At 37.1% G+C, this 16,410-nt stretch overlaps 1 protein-coding gene across 4 annotated transcripts in view; it reads right to left on the bottom strand.

Moving 5' to 3' along the window:
- LOC135684486 (uncharacterized) overlaps positions 1 to 16,410 on the bottom strand; it is a 56,332-nt gene that overhangs the window by 28,570 nt on the left and 11,352 nt on the right. For all 4 annotated transcript variants that reach the window (XM_065200067.2, XM_065200069.2, XM_089114939.1 and 1 more), the window contains exons 10-28: positions 16,284 to 16,366; positions 15,651 to 15,742; positions 15,150 to 15,212; positions 14,345 to 14,399; positions 13,889 to 14,027; positions 12,999 to 13,038; positions 11,162 to 11,288; positions 8,465 to 8,504; positions 7,835 to 7,847; positions 7,383 to 7,416; positions 6,368 to 6,424; positions 5,519 to 5,575; positions 4,758 to 4,844; positions 3,936 to 4,013; positions 3,246 to 3,355; positions 2,804 to 2,927; positions 1,815 to 1,926; positions 1,191 to 1,306; positions 435 to 536 (exon numbers count right to left, since the gene is read on the bottom strand). In XM_065200067.2, the coding sequence (XP_065056139.2) occupies positions 435 to 536; positions 1,191 to 1,306; positions 1,815 to 1,926; positions 2,804 to 2,927; positions 3,246 to 3,355; positions 3,936 to 4,013; positions 4,758 to 4,844; positions 5,519 to 5,575; positions 6,368 to 6,424; positions 7,383 to 7,416; positions 7,835 to 7,847; positions 8,465 to 8,504; positions 11,162 to 11,288; positions 12,999 to 13,038; positions 13,889 to 14,027; positions 14,345 to 14,399; positions 15,150 to 15,212; positions 15,651 to 15,742; positions 16,284 to 16,366 (1,529 nt within the window). The remainder of the gene's footprint in view (positions 1 to 434; positions 537 to 1,190; positions 1,307 to 1,814; positions 1,927 to 2,803; positions 2,928 to 3,245; positions 3,356 to 3,935; positions 4,014 to 4,757; positions 4,845 to 5,518; positions 5,576 to 6,367; positions 6,425 to 7,382; positions 7,417 to 7,834; positions 7,848 to 8,464; positions 8,505 to 11,161; positions 11,289 to 12,998; positions 13,039 to 13,888; positions 14,028 to 14,344; positions 14,400 to 15,149; positions 15,213 to 15,650; positions 15,743 to 16,283; positions 16,367 to 16,410) is intronic.

Genomic DNA, 16,410 nt, shown 5'->3' with positions numbered 1-16,410 from the left:
ACACATTGCAGAAATATCAAGGCTTTTCTGGCCATTCTATGTTGCCCACCGGAGCTTCGAATACACAAGATTGTCTCAAACATGTTCGTTAAAGTTCACAAAAAAACATTGCTTCTATCATTATTATCATTTTGCCAGATGCTTTTTTGAGGAAAATAAACGTGCTATTGTTAATTGGCTGAGATTCTATCAATTACTTTCGAGTATCGATAAACAGCTGTTTGACACCGATGACCAATTTATTCATCTTTAAAACAAAGACAAAAATATAGCAACAGTTTATAATAAGGAAGAGTTTAAAAATGTTTGTTGGGTTTTGGAGTACTGCAAAGGAATTTGTTACGGCATGATGAATATGCCAGATGAATAGGTACTGATAAATTAAGTGATACATGCAAAACAATAAGAACTTTTGCAGCTTTATTAATGCTTACCTCTTTGTTTTTTATCTCTCCATCTCGATTTAAGAATGTATAATGCATAAAATATAATAGTCCGGAGCAATCGGGCGTCAGACATTTTCTATTAAGGAAATCCTGAAACAGAGAAAGTGTTATAACTAGAAGGCCGAATACCGTTAACGCGTCAAAATCAAATTTATGTATGAGAAATCTGCATGAGTATAGCAATTTACAGCATAACTTCGATGCATGTCTTGTTACGGAATAAGGATAACAGAAATGGCAATCTTGATGACTGAGTGCAGAACAGGGTTTGAGAAAATATAATGAAAGAAAATGTGAGGGAGCAACATGACCGGGCAGGACTCGAATCCGCTACCACCGCTACAGTATGTAGTTGCTCTACCAATGAGTTATCTTGTCGGGTTTTTCACTCCCAAACCAAAAGAAGTCTCTCATAGAAACACTTCCCCCTCCCTCTTAACCGAGAGATCTTGATAATATCCCATAATTCTGAAGATCTAACTTGCACTTAAGTAGCAGCTCTTATAATCCATGATGAGAAACTGACCGTGGAACTGGATTGGAAAAGTGCTAGATATCTAATCTCCATCTTACATCATGACGAAATAAAGCCACAATTCTAGGTATTTTTGCAGGCTACCTTGAAATATTCAGGGCTCTCCGTTTGGGGTTTACATACTAGGGTATGAACAAGTTGGACCAGGCTGTCAAAAGGAGAGGAGCTCTGATATGACCAAACATGGACAAATTTAACGTCAATCTTACCTTCAACGGGGACTGATCTTTGAAATTCAATTTTTTCTTTACTTTTTGCCAGCAAACTGAATGATACTCTATTTTACATGCTTCGCTGCATTTCATTTGTATATAACCCTTAAAATCTAGAAGGAAAATTATGCAGATAACAAATGTTGATTAAAGTCATAAAATTAAGAGGGTCTTGCAAAAGGTGTATAAACTAAGCTCTAGATCCACAAAACCATTTGCAAGATAATCTCGTTCCTATAAAATTTTTTTCTTGCTCTTAGAACACCATAAAATTATCAGAACATCTCGAGAAAAAATCAAGAAAAATTGGTTCTGCTGCCTTGAAGGGCGCTAAGTCATGCGAAGAAATCACTTAAATTCCACGACAGTAAATCTATAGACACTACACATATTTTGCCACGTGCGAATTAAAAAAAATCAGGAACTTCGAAGATTGGGAACACGGTTGTTAAAAACTTTTGTAGCCTGCGTACAGACTTGACAGAACTTTTAAAATTTTTGCCGCAGCGTTTTTTTTCTGTTATCATAGTTTCTATGCCCCTGATTTAACTTGACGTAATGAGAAAACATAAATGAATTTGCTCCTTTAAAAAAACATGCAACAGGTATTGAAAGACAAACCTAAATCGTCTTTGAAAATATTTCTACTCAGGTCACACAAGTCAAATCGACAAACGGCATCTGGTAGTCGTGCAGAGCCAACGGCTGAAGTCAGCAATTGCGAGATGTAATACTGGAAAAAAAATAATTATATTGGCGTTTAAAGGGTTTTGAAATGGATAACAGACCCGTTTATTTTGATGTCCTTTCTTAGAAAAGTGTAAATCGTTCTCGTTGTTAAGTGTGACGTAAAAAGCTTCAGGCATAGGGAAAGATTTTTTAGGAAAGGAAATCCTGAAATTTGATTGTATTGAGCTAAGAATTGAGAAAAAACCAAATACAAATTGTGCTGGCTTCGAAGATGAATGAAGCAATGAATGCTCCTGCTTTATTCGTGTAGCGTCCAAAGTCATATCCTTTACAATGTTTTGAGTTTTGTCTCCTTTAATCATTTATCCAGTAGAGAAACACCATGCATGCCATATAGGTTGCAAATTATTTCCTACTTTCTTTGGGTATATTGGGTATAATTTCAACAAACAAAAAATATACGGACCTTCAACCATAGCGAAGACCATCCAACAATAAACATTAAAACCAAACAAGACTAAACACAAATACAAAATCGCCAAATCAAGCAGTTTAGAATACGAGTTTCTGAGAGGGGGTTTTTGGTGCAAAGTCCAAACTTCCAATTACTTGTTCAAACTCCCAGTTTATATAGTAAATTTATATGAGAGGGCAGCTATCGCAACAGCAAAAAAAGTATGGGCAAATGCCTAGGGGGTTGGGCCTAGCTAGAAAAAGCCGTAATCATTTGTTTCCCTGCTGGCTTTTTAAGACGAAAATTCTGCTGGCATGAAAATCTAAAAAATTAAGGATCGTGGAAGTGGCTGAAAAAGAACGTCATCAAGACCAAATTTGGATCAAATTTTCCGCACCCTAGATAACAGTACTGGAATAATCTAATGATAATTATCATAAACACGTAATAATATTACTGGAAATACCTCAAGTTTTCCTGGTTTGGTCTCTTCGATCACAAAATCAGAGCCTGGCCATCTACGCAAGACAACGCCGAATCTCGCAATAATATCCAAAGCTTTGTGTAGTGATATTTGCATTTCTGAAAATCTGAAGCAAAGGAGAATGCAAAATGCTTTTCATACTATTCACATCAATTGTCAATGATAAATGTAACTCGTTTTATAGTGCTCACATCACTTATTTTCCAAAAACTTATCATATCATAGAATCTTTTTTACATCTTGCGGTGATTTCAATTCAAAACCGACTGAGAAAAAAAATTCCTCTAGTCTCGTTATCCAAATTTAAACTTCTGTTTAAAGCAAAACCCATTTAGCTTTTGCTCTTTCTTTGATTGAGTTCGGCTCTCCTGTTTTAAGGATTTGAAACAAACAAGTTAGACTTGCTAAGATGCGATTAGCTTACTTGGATTGTCTGTGATAGATTCGTCCACAACCATAGTGTGCAAGAGGAAAGTTAACATCTTTAAATTTTTCTATAATCAAATCAAACTGCTTTTTGGCTGCCCCCATATCCTAGACAAAAGAGGAACGTGATAACATCTTAATGACATGAACAAAGAAATAACACATATACATAAACTGACCACACACAGTTTAAACGTTTTAAATTCTTCATATGTGCACGCTAAAAAATGAAATATTCATGTAGAACGGACACTTTAGTCAACATTGCTTCAGTAATACAGTTAATGAATATGCATGAGGAGAGAAGTACAAACACGATAGAAGGTGGTGGGGGAGTTTTTCGGCTAACAAAGACAACAAGATATAGTCAATAGCTTCCCTAACACTCTTGATGGATGTTTAAAAAACTATCAGAGAAAACTGCAAACCTAATCACAACCATAACATGGTTTTCCAGGGGCTTGTCAACCTGAAATGAACGAAGGGAAAACGCTACCGTTCTCACTGGAGCCTCAGAGCGTACCCTGATTTCTCAAGACTCGTTCCTTTGCTTAGTACATATTAAATCAACTAGTTTCGCTCATTATACAAAGCTTTAACTTCTGAGGACACAAAACTGTATATCATAACGTGTTATGACTCCTTTATTTGAGCTGCTTGGTAAAAAAAATTGTTTATAGGACGGTACCTCGGTTGATCCACTTTCGAAAGAGCACATTCCATACGCATAAATGAGAATAACTTCATCTTCTCTTGAAAGTGAAAGCTATAGGTAAAAATATGGAATTGAGGAACAAATAAAAATAAAAAGAAGTGGGGCAACACTGTAAGAGAGACTATAGCCATTTACAGATGTCCAACAAGCTCTGTTACGCGTACAAGTACTTTGTGATGATAACAAGAGAGAAGGGAGAAAACACAAGAGAGAGCGAGACAGAGAGATGGTGGAAAACAAGAGAAAAAGAAAGGAGAAGTTTAAAAGAGAGAAGACATGTTCAGAAGAATGAATTCATTTATTGCCATTATCTACAAAGCACGTTAAAAAGGGTATATATCAAGATCAAGCAATGAATATGCAAGATGCTTCTCACTTAGATGCTGCTTTGAAGATTTGTGTATTTAGGGACATAGGCAGAATTTGCTAAAGAAACCGCTTTGGCAATTGCTAAGTAGCATTTTCTCTGCAAGGTCCTTAAATAGTTTAAGGGTTACAAAACCCCTTTCAAGGGGCATTAACCCATCTTTTGGGAACGTTGTGGCACAACGCAAATACTTCTATATGTCTTTATAGAACTTTCTATCTTTCATGAAATTTCAGTAATTATATAAAGCTGAGTTTGGGTACAAAGAGTTTAAACTACGATGCTTTAGAGAAAAGAACCAAATCAGAAATTGGAGAATTCCTTATTTTGGACAAACCCATAATTGCGGATTGATCAATAGTGGTTCACAATTTTAAAGTCGCTAGAAGCCATATCTGTAAACTTAAGATCCCATAATCCTTACTTACATTTTTCTTTGACTTTGAAAGATTCAAAACTAAATTGAAGTAGGTGCTAGCACAGTCGTAATTTTTGGCCATGAAAAACTTGGTGCCCTAAAATAAATGAGAAATTCATCAGGTCACCTCTGAAGAAACAATTAATGTGAATCAACAAGAAGGGCCAGCTTGGAACAATCAAATCTTTACTATATGGTACTTCGATTAGCTTCAGTTATGTGGCTCATCCGCAAAAAACTTTAAAACCCAAAATGTTTCCCCAAATCTTCGCAACCTTTCTTATTGACATACATAAGGAAAACAAGCTGCGACTAAAAATAGTGCTACTGTCGTTGCTGTTGGCAGCCATGGTAGAAACTTTATGCGAAAGCTTTGTATACCTTCAGAGGAATCTATAAACAACAAACAATGACGTCACAATAACTGAAAGATCATTCCTACAAATGCATGAAGCGGAGCTCAACTTGCTGACGATAACTAGCAATAAATTAGAAAGATGTAAGGAAACCTAAATTGGCGGAATCGGTGGAACATATTTGGGATTTAAGTTATCTTCAAGAAAGGGTATTGGAGGGCAGTTAAAACAATACGTTTAGAGAGTTCGAGTTGCCTCTAAATTAAGCTTTTTGACAAAACATTAAAAACTATTGACGAATAAGATGAATCTAGGGCAACAGCAAAAGCATAATATTTATACCCACTAACATACATATGAAACATTCGCATGGATAAATGTATGATGCAATGCATAAAGAAAATAGAAAAACAACCTTTTTCATTTCAATCTGTAGGTTAGGCATATTGTCTTCCTTTGCCGAATTTGAGACCTGTAAAAATAACAGCTGAAATTAAGAAGTGGCCTACAGGCAAACAGATAGGTATGTTCACGGCAGCATATTTGCTAATGTACTAGGAAATACAGTTTGATGCCCTGAAAAACACTTTTCAAGTCACTTCAAGGAAAGTACTTTCAAGTTAGGGGTCTGGAACACAGGCTAGTCAATTCAACCTCAGTGAACGAGTGCGAATAGACTGAAACAAGAAGTGGGAAGAATTTTCAAAAAGAAAAAGTTCTTTCAAATGAGGAGTTTGTAATTCAAATAGTGGTGATTAAATTTTCGAAACACAATGATCCGGGGAGGGGGGGAGGTAAATATAACGAGAGGGAGGAGGTAAGAGTTCTAAAACGATGACGAATTCATGAGATGATGCTTTTATAATTTAAGGAAAGGGGGCGATGCTATAGGTAGAATTGTAAGCAACAGAATTTAAAGCAAACGGGTAACAACAAAGCTTTAACTGATTGTTCGAAAACAAATAAATAATCGAATATCAGATGCATGAGTTGAGGTGTTTGCCATGGTAATTGGCTAAGGTATCATTGTGACGTAATATTTTGTCGAGCGCAGTGCGAAAGAAGAAAAACTGTCTCTCCTCCTTATAATGATAGAATCAACGCATGGCAAAAAATGAAACTTTTAAAAGCCACGCGTCTGGCAGTAGTTCTGCCTCCTCCTCCCCGCACTTGGATGCCCCCTCTTGGAGTGCCCTCCCCCCTTGAAGGGTCCTTATATGGAGGTTCAACTCTTGCCTGGTTGAATGAAGTTTGGCGTTCTTACCTTTCCTTTTATTTTCTTGACAGAACTAGCTGGCAAACGTTTTTTGGTCTTTAGCGTCTGTAAAGAGATTGATACAATAAGCTTGAGATGAAAAATAAATCATTATCACCGCGATTCCAAGGGTCATGGATGACAGAAACACCTGGATATGAGTAAAGAAAGAGTTTAATAAGGTAGTGCCCCCAGTTCAGCTTCAGCTTCAGACCTCGGGAAAGACTTGACTGATCTATTTTTTACGGCTTAAAAGGTTTTATATATTCAAACAAACAATTAATCAAATCAAACAAATTCAGATAGCGGAGACTTTGAATGGGGTTTGGTGGACATGCCCTTGGAAAAATCTAAAAGATCACACCCTTGAAACGCCTAAAACCATACTTTCATAAAGACAGAAGAGATAAGAGAGAAAGATAGAGTCACTTCTCAGCATGAATACGATTGCATTTCAAAAATTATGCAGACGATCTCGGCTGACCAGTTGGGGACCAGGAGGATAGCCGCTACAAACATCCTTTCGACGCCAAAAATTCGCTTGATGTTCGGTTTTCTGATGGATCCGATCTGGACCAGACCAGACCACCCGTTTGAACGGGAGCCGGTCCAGATCGGATCCATACGGGATCACCTCTGAATGCGGTCCTAAAAGTGTTCGGAAAGCGGATCCAAAAGTAAACGCAAGGCCAGTATATCTCAAAGAATGTTTTGTTTTTTGTCAAAACCGTAATTCTTCTTGGGGGACATGCAGTCACTGTCGTGTTTTTAATTCGAGAAAGCCAAATCGTCAATTATTGCCCTTTAAAGGTTACGAGTAAATGACTAGTAAACTGCTCCGGCTTGCCTTATGAGAAGCTGTGTCAACCCCCAGCACTCAACCCATAGCTTTGGTCGTGGTACTGTACTGGGCACCAATGATGTGATAAAATATATAAAAAAAATAGTTAATCCATTTCGATTCATTATAGCCCTGCTAAAATATGTTATTAACAAATACAGGTCTAGAAATCAAAATAATTACCTTTTTCACTTCTTTGACACTTTCTTCTATAGATCTAGAAATATAATAGAATAAATGAGAGTTTTCAAAACAAATAAAAGTGTTATACATACTTCCACTGGAGATAGAGTAAAGAAACAAAATATATTTGTTTTTAATTCTAAACTTTTTTTAAGCACAATTTTTCACAAATAACAAGATATTCTAAACATCTCCTCGTCAACGCAACCTATGGTGTTTTTAATCGAAAGCATTCAATAATAATTCATGAAAAATAAGACTCAATAGAAATCTCAGGAACTTTTCTTTTTAACATACATAAAGGAAAAAATAAGATCTAAAATAGATACGAATCAAATATACACTTTTTAACACCAAATAGTTTACCTGGATTAAACAGATTGCAAAATTTATCGAGAACTTTATGTTTTTCAAAACATTAAAGAAGAACTATTGTCATCAACATCACTTACTCATGGGAATCATCTGAAATGAAAAGAAGATAGCGATATCAGCTTGGGAATACATTGACAAAAACACAAATTTCGCGTTCTTTACCCAAAGGGACTGCGTTGTGATTCTTATTGATGATTAAACAAAAGGAATTAAGCAAATGCTAATTAGAGAAATTGAAGTTCTTCCGTTAATTATCAAAATTCAAAACAAACCATTAACGCCTAGACTCAAATAGCAGTTAAAAACAACAGGATTAACAGCAACACTTTGCTTGATGATTATTTTGTCCTGAAGGACCTCCGAGGACGAGGACCTCCCTTCTATTAACTATGGTCAAACGACCGGTTTTTTAGAGCAAAGTTTTCAGAACAGCCTTCCACTAGTGTCAACAATTCAAAGCAGAACAGATGAACACAAAACTGATAAAAATGGCCATTTTCTCGATTTATAAATGATTTTGAATTATAATTTGGTTTATGTTCTCGGGGCACTTTTGCACGTTTATCTTCAACATATATAGATACAAACACGCGCTTGCAAAATATGAAAGCTGGGGGGCAGGGAGCGTTTCGGGATGTGCCCCTAAAAACAAGCAATAATTTTCTCACATACAAGCAAACAAGCAATAAATTCTATAAAAATATTACCATCACACCATTCGTCAGAATCTGAGACCAATACAGGAACCTGTAGCAATAAAATGAACTCAAAATAAAGATGATAATAAAATCAGTGAACAAAGACAGTTGGATGATCAGAATGAAGGTATATTCTGAAAACACGGGAAAATCAAAGAAGTAGTTAGTACAATTCTCGTTTAAGGCAGGGCCTTGCATTTTGCGTACTTGAAAGGAAGAAGGATGGGATGTGAAAAATAAGTTTTCTTCTGGCTAGACCAGTTCTTGGAACAGTGGTTTGACCAGTTCTTGGAACGTGAGGCATATATGGCGCATAGTGATGGGAACAATCTTGAAACTTTGCAAAACATCTTCGCAAGAAAATTACACAGAAGATTTTGACTCGTAATAAATTAATGCCACATAAGAAATCTGAAACTATAACTTTAAAAACTGCTTTAATTACTGCATATTGTATTCAATTTAGGATGGTCTACTGCATTGAAAAATGTCTTCCAAGATATCGCAAACCTGGCTTCGATTTGACTCTATAGCACTTAGTTGATAATTTGCTACCAAACTACTTCGCCATTATGTTTGATACCAACAAAATAACTGCACCAAACCAAAGTAAGTATAAACTATGATACAAAACTAAATTTCTTTCGACTTGTGATCCTTCTTTGCCTTGTGTTTATACAAATTAAACTGACAAGCACATTGCTGATTCTAATGATCGATTCGATCAATCAAAAGAAGCCAGGACAGAAAACTTCGACACACGATCAAAATGATAATTGTATCATCAATGGCAGGATTGGGGATCGGTATGAGCCACCCTTCTAGCATGGCATTACCAGGCGGCATTCGCAAGACTATATACCATACCATTATGGTGTTACTCAAACAACAAAAATTAAAGCATATCGTCCATACTGGCACAGCGGAGGGTCAAAAAGGGGTGGGGCTAAAACCAAGAAAAGGCTCGTCATGTGGTCTATTTCTTGATTCTTTACTTTTTTAAAAAAAGTGATAGGGGCTTTTGCCCCCTTCTAGCCCCTGCTCCGCTGTTCTTGCCAATCCAAATGTTTTTCATTTCAATGACGGTTTTCAAACTCTTTAGCTTCTAGTCGGGCCTAAAGCTACCTTGTTTTTTTTCAATTGAATCCTCATCCGGGGATGCATTTCATATTCTTAAATCCTCTTGTAACAACTAAGAAAAAGCTTTTAAAAGGTCTTATTTCTTCAAACATAGAAGCTATATAGGTTTATGGGTACATTCTTTTTTTCATAATAACCAATCAATTTTTTGCCGTCGCTCGATGTTCTTACTTTCTGAATACTTTTTCAAATAATTTCAAAAAAAAAATTATTGCTCAATGTTACAATTAAATTGCACGAAAAAAGTATGGTTTGGTTTCCATGCAAGCATTACTTTTGCGTTCGTAAGAACTAAATGTCGATAAACCACTTTCGCAAAATTTTCCATTTTGATAAATATTAAAAGAATGATTTTGTAGTTTGAAGAAGATTTTATGAGTTTCCAGAGAATGTGAATAACTCTAAATTCAACTTCGTCTACAATCCAATACGGAGCACTGTCACAGTAACCTTCGCCTCTTTGAGTAGCCAACCACACGAGCCCCCCTATCCCATGACTGTAATTCTGCATTTTACGATAATTGCTGTGAAAGACATCATCAAACTTTGCTCATATCCAACCGATCTTGTCAAATTGCCAATCGTTAGCTTTATATAGAATTTGCTTGGCTCTGTAACATTGAGCAATAAACCCTTTTGTCATAAGTTCATTCATTGACTTAAAGCAGAAGACTCTAATTTGTTGGGAACTTTCAGAAAAGTTTCCAGCCGGGAAGCAAAATCTTGCTTTTAGCCCCCCATAAATACACTACCCAATGCCCCTCTGATTGGCATTCCGTTTAAGGACGCCTACTAACAGCAAGATTGTTTATTCAACAAGCAGCATACAGATAAAAACGTCTCCACATGACGGACCTCCTTGTGAAAACTCCACAATCTTTTTGGTATGGGAAACGCCCCCTTTCCATGTTTTTACTCATTATTTACCAACGACCTACTTACAACGTGCATTGTTTAGTTAAACACCTAGCGATAGAAATACACAACAAGAATGAGAAAAACACAGAAAAAATTATCATGTAACTTCCTCCAAAATCATTGGCTCCAGGCCAAAACATGTGCTGTTTGTTTACTTGAAAGGTTTGGAGACGCTTTGGTATTCAGCTAATTTCAAACTACTTATTCCTAAACGATATTATTGTCTATCCACCGTTTACGGACAAAAGAACAGGACAAAAAAACACTTTTTTAGGGAGGGGGGGGGGGTCTTTCAGAACTATTTGTCGCAAACTGGCCTGGCCTGCAGGTTGATGATGACCAAATAGAAAATAGAAAAACAAAATTCGTGCAACATGGGTAATGGCATAATATCACCCATGTGCATGTCTCTCTGTTTATATCTTTGTTTTCATTACGATTTATTGATCAATGTGGTTAATGCCGTCGTGACATGATGACCAACCTATTGCTGGCCTAGGCAACACGAGCGCACGTGTATCAATGCCTGCACGTGGTCCGATCATGAAACAACTTGCTGACATCCAGCGCACGTAGGTATGCTAGATTCATCACAATTTGAAAATCAATAAAAGGCAAAAGTAGGCTGTACAATAAACTTCTACTTACTTCAGAACTACAAGACTCTTCAAAATCCTCGTCTTCGGAATCGCTAAAATTAGGCCTAAAAGAATCCGAGCTTTCCGAGCTTTGGTCTCCACTGGAAGGGCTTACCAATTCCGGGGGTTCATCACTCCTGAAAAGAGTGTTCGTGTGATAAAAATTTCTCAATTCACAAAGTTGAAAAGGAAAACAACAATAAAGCTATCAAATCACGCTCGTTTACATGCCTATAATTTCGGAAGTCACCGGAAAAACGAACGGACAAAATGTCACCAATTAATAATTTCCATCCTTTTGAGTGACGGCTTTTGTTAAGGAAAAGATGAAAGAATAGCGTTGACAGACATTTCCGGAAAACAAAGGTATCAAAATTGGCACACACATGGGATCAAGACAACGAAATGCAACAAAACAAAATGAAAGAGAGATTAAGTAAAGGGGAAAAGAAGTTAAATTGAACTTATTGTAGTCAATGTCAGTAGAAATTTGTCAGAAATTGTTTGTGTCCCTGCTTTCTCAAATCTTGCATTTGGGCTTAGAGCCTGGGTGTGGAGTGCGATCAGCCCCTCCCTCCCAATATTTTTGTCCTTCGGTGAATATTGCTTTGAGTCGGTAAAAAGATTTATTTAGATTTACGCCAAAAATTTGCTTTTTTTATCTTATTATCTTCTTTTTCTTTGAGTTAACAATTAAATTGTAAAAAATGGGCGATTCTATTAATTTCTAGACAGCTGAAGAGTGTTACACCAAAACCCAATCATTGTCGAATAGCTCCCCCCCCCCTCTCCCCAATCTTTGGCTTCAAATCCTTCGCATAAACTGAGAAAATATACTGCTTTTATTTTTATTTTGACAGGACATTATGTTCTGCGTGAAAAAGCTGCCTGGATGGTCAAGCCAAATTCCGAAAGGGAGCTTCAGTCTCCACGAAGTCGTCACCTAAGGGACTGAATATAAAGCAACCTGTATGGCTTTGCCTCAAATGATATAAGTAATACTGCTGCGTTAAAAATCCTCGACGAAGTTTTGTCATGACGAAATAATAAAAAGTTGTCCGAAATTTTTTTTCGACGAAGTTTATCCGCCGAAAATTTATCTGACGAAAAAATGCAAAAAGAGCGTGGTCTCAAATTACCACGGAGGCAACGCTTATCTTTTCTACTCTAAACGCTTTTTCCTACTCGAAGGTAACGCTGGTTGTTAAAAATATGAGAACATTTAAGACGTCTGTAACCAAATATGCTTTCTAACAAGCTAATCACTTTGCTGAAAATTACAAAATTTTGGAGTTCTGCAAAATTGTGAAGTTTCGCAAGTTTTTCATTTTTTCTTAAAATCCATAGTATTTGTTACTTAAAAGAAGTTTCTATAAAAATAGACGGGCGTAGTTTAACACCAGACCAAGGGGCTTGCATTTTCCTGTTTCAAAAACAGCTAAACTGGGTACCAGAGCCTGAAGGAACTGGGGATACGGTATTTGTAGAGACCTCTGTGGCGATGCTCAAATAAAGATTCTGTGACTATATTCAAACTATATTTCTGAGATTAAATTACGGAGACTTTGGTATTAAGGGTAAAAGTGCCAGGTACCCTCGCCAAATCCAAGTTACTTAAGGATTTTTAACATTTTTTATCGGTTGAAAATGTGAATCAACCCTTAATAATTTCAAAACATTTTCTTTAATTTCAACGATGAATGGCATAATCAATAAGTAGCAACAATGTCCGTGCGGGTCTCTCAGACTCACCCCCCCCCCCCCCTAAACACCCCTACCACCTGCATCTGTGAGAGCAATTTAGTATCCAAGTCGATAGCCCTTTCTTGCCAATTAATTACACATACCTGAGAATTAAATCCATTCTTCTAGCAACTTGACTTGAATCTGTGAAAAAAATAAAAATTTAGTTTTAACTGGAATACTCTTTACAAGAATAGCTTCAAAAGCCGTGTATCTTCCAAAATCAAAACATGGCACCACAAGACCCCCTGGTTTCATTTTGCCTCGTTCACCAGCACATTGATAGTTTCTAAGTAGGTCTCACTGGGGGTTCCTTCTTTGCAGGCACCTACATCACCCCCCTGATGGGGGTATCTGGTAGGGATGTGGGGTGAAAGTTCCTATCCCAAATGATCAGTAAAATTTGTTGGCTGGTTAACGACATTGTTTGGTATGTAAAACAGAGTTACCACAAATCATTTTCATTATCAACATCCATAAACAGGGAAAAAACCTATCTAAACACGAAGATAGTATTATGGTAGAGCAAATGACATCAAAACCAAGTTACGCCACTGCAGAAATTGCCGGGCTTTTTAAGAAGACGGTAGATACGTTTGACATTTTGCCTCAGACCTCATTTTTGAAATCTATCAGCGTTTCACAGTCTCGAGCCAATCTGTCAATAAACTATTTTCTTCTCTAGATACTTGATGGAGCAGCATAGCAAGAGGGAAACCAAGGACGCCAGAGCAGGTGGCGAGCAGGGGGCGAGTAGGGGCAGCCACCCCTTGCCCTTGTGGAAATTAGCAATTTTCTTTATTTTACTACTGTTTCACCCTTCGGCGCTGATATTTGACATTGTAAGATATGCAGTGCCAGAAAGGACTAAGGCTTCTTTATTTTGTGCCAATACACGAGAAAAGATTGGTTAAATGCGTTTAAAATAAAGTTGGTTATGAAATTCAAAATAAAACAAGCCAAATCTAAGACAGAGGAATATATGATTGATTACCGAGTTTTTGCCTGATTCTTCTTTGCAGCTTTTCAAGATCGGCTGATTCAGGACAGGCCTGCAAGGCCCTGCGAACCGCCCGTGCAGCGTCATCTTGTTTCCCCAATAATTCGAGTGACCGGCAAAATCTGTATTGTCCCTGTCAGAATAAATACAGTCATAACATATAGATCATGTATAATCGGATGCAGTGCAACCCACCAAACCCCCTTCGACTTCAAATATGGAATGGGGCTCATGTCTATTGTCTAGAAGGACCTCAATAGGGTCCCAAAGTAAAGGAGACATTGTGGGAAAATGCTGTCTTGGAGGGTGTCTGTCATAGGCAAGTTTGCATTAACAGGAGCTTCACAATATTTCGATAATTTTAGAATAAGATTCAATTGGATAAACTAACCTCGGGATGTTAGATGTAGGGCCCTTTTAATATGAAAAGAGGGCAAATTTGGCACGTACCTTTTCTGACGAAGGGTTCAATGCTATTGCCCTTCTCGCATCAGCTAACGCTAACCTGTTAAGAAAGAAAGAGTGAATGCAATGGTCCATCGAAATTTACATTGACCCATCGACACAAGGGTTATCATCTTTATGTTTTAAAGTGGTAGTTTCTGCCCCATCGAAGAATCAAAAGATGTGACAATTTTCCTATATGCAAACAAAAATTTGCACTCTTCCTTATTTTAGATTCCAATAAATCTTCCAAAAGTACGACCATTGCGCCCGATTTCGTGGCACTACTTCCACATGATGGGCTGCCCAATATCAGCCAGTTTTTGAACATGAAATCGAATTGCACTCCGTTTTAAGTCGTTTTAGGAATACATATTTCTGTAATCGACAATTTATCAATACATCAAATCGACTTAAGGCCTCGTTTTGGAAAATACTCCGAACATCATGGTACGACTGTTTAGAAATCAGATTTGGTTTCATCACCATAATTTTAGGCTGGATACAATTTTTCATAATATTTGTGCTTGTATTTTGGATTTTACGGAGAAATGTACATATCATACACCTTACAAATACAAAAATTATTTTTTACGAGTCCACCAAATATAATTCAACAGGAGCTGAACAGCGAACGGAGCGGAATCTTTTTGTGTGTGCATACTAATTCAACATTGGACTTACCAAGCAATGGTCTACAAGGAGTAGGCTAACGGCAAACTCATAGACCGGCTAAATGTATTCCAGGACCGAATTGCGATTTATCCGGATTTATCATTAAGCATGATTTTGATATGGAACTCTGGCATACCTGTGTCTTCCTAAACTCAGGTAACACTGAGCGCGGTTAGAATATATGATATGACAATATGGCCTAAAAAAGAAAAAAATTCAAGTCGATCTCTCTAAAAGCAAATTTAAACAAGTTAACGACGGGGATATTTCTTTCTAAACAAGATTCTTATGCCAGGAGCAAAATATTAGTTCAATTATTCATATCGTAGACTGATATCCCAGGTCACAATATAATTTTTGATCTAACTTGATTGTTCTCTGTCGAATATCGCTGTTTCTACTCGCTGTTTTTATTCACATTATTCCATTTGACATTCTTACAGAATTCACATTTCCGAACAACGGCTTTGCAACGACGTTTCTTGCTAGCAAAAATACAGGTAAGAATTGAAAAAAGGTGGGAATCTTTTAAAAAAAGATTGATCCTTGTCCGTATTCCTCATAAGTAGACAGCAAACTACGGCAGGAAACTTATTTCTCACAGCCAACTACGGTTTCGAAGCCAAAAAGCACTCACTTGACATCAAGAATATTGGTGTACATGGTGATCGCTTTTTCGTACTTTTTCTCGGTGAAATGTCGATTTGCAGTTTCCTTGTCAATCAGAATCTGAAAAAATGGAAAATAGAACAAGGGTTTTTAGGGGAGTGGTTGTCATATATGTAAATATTTATACTAAAGGATATCGAGTTAAAGAACCATTAATTTTGTTATTCTATGAAAGGATTCGTGTTTCTTCTTCAAAATCACTAAATACGGAGGCGGTAAATATGAATTATAGAACAACGTAGCGTTTTACGTACTATTTATCTCTAGCCTTTTTCTACATGGCTTTTTTCAAACCTCCCCTTGAGGCCAAGTGTGAAGGGTAGAGCACTACGAGAAGGTAGGGTATCCAAGCTTCAAGTGGAACTATGCATATTTCATTTTTTGTGGCTCCGGCATATTGCCTCAGTAGAAGAGGGCGCCAGCCATCTTAGCTGCCGATGGGGAGAATCCTCCGACCCCCTGTTTAATTCACCCCTTCCCCCTATTAAAGATCTCCGAGTTAACAAGACTGTAACAGACAGCGAAAGCATCAGATCCCGATTTAAAAAATGCAGGACGAATTACGTTAATGAATGCCACGTGAAATCTAAAAGAATATTACCTTTCCATCTGAAATGGTGGCCTTTTCTCGATAGGTTTCCAGTGGAAATTCGCCTAGCTTTAGTGACTCGATATAGATAAAAACTGAAAAGCAATGATAACATTGTGAAAGTGCGAAATATTTTGAG

This window comes from Rhopilema esculentum, chromosome 21 (assembly GCF_057945365.1).
Source record: "Rhopilema esculentum isolate cy_ngs chromosome 21, ASM5794536v1, whole genome shotgun sequence".
Classification (NCBI taxonomy): Eukaryota; Metazoa; Cnidaria; class Scyphozoa; order Rhizostomeae; family Rhizostomatidae; genus Rhopilema; species Rhopilema esculentum.
The sequence above is the reverse complement of the archived record's forward strand: the minus strand, read 5'-3'. Positions and strand labels throughout refer to the sequence as shown.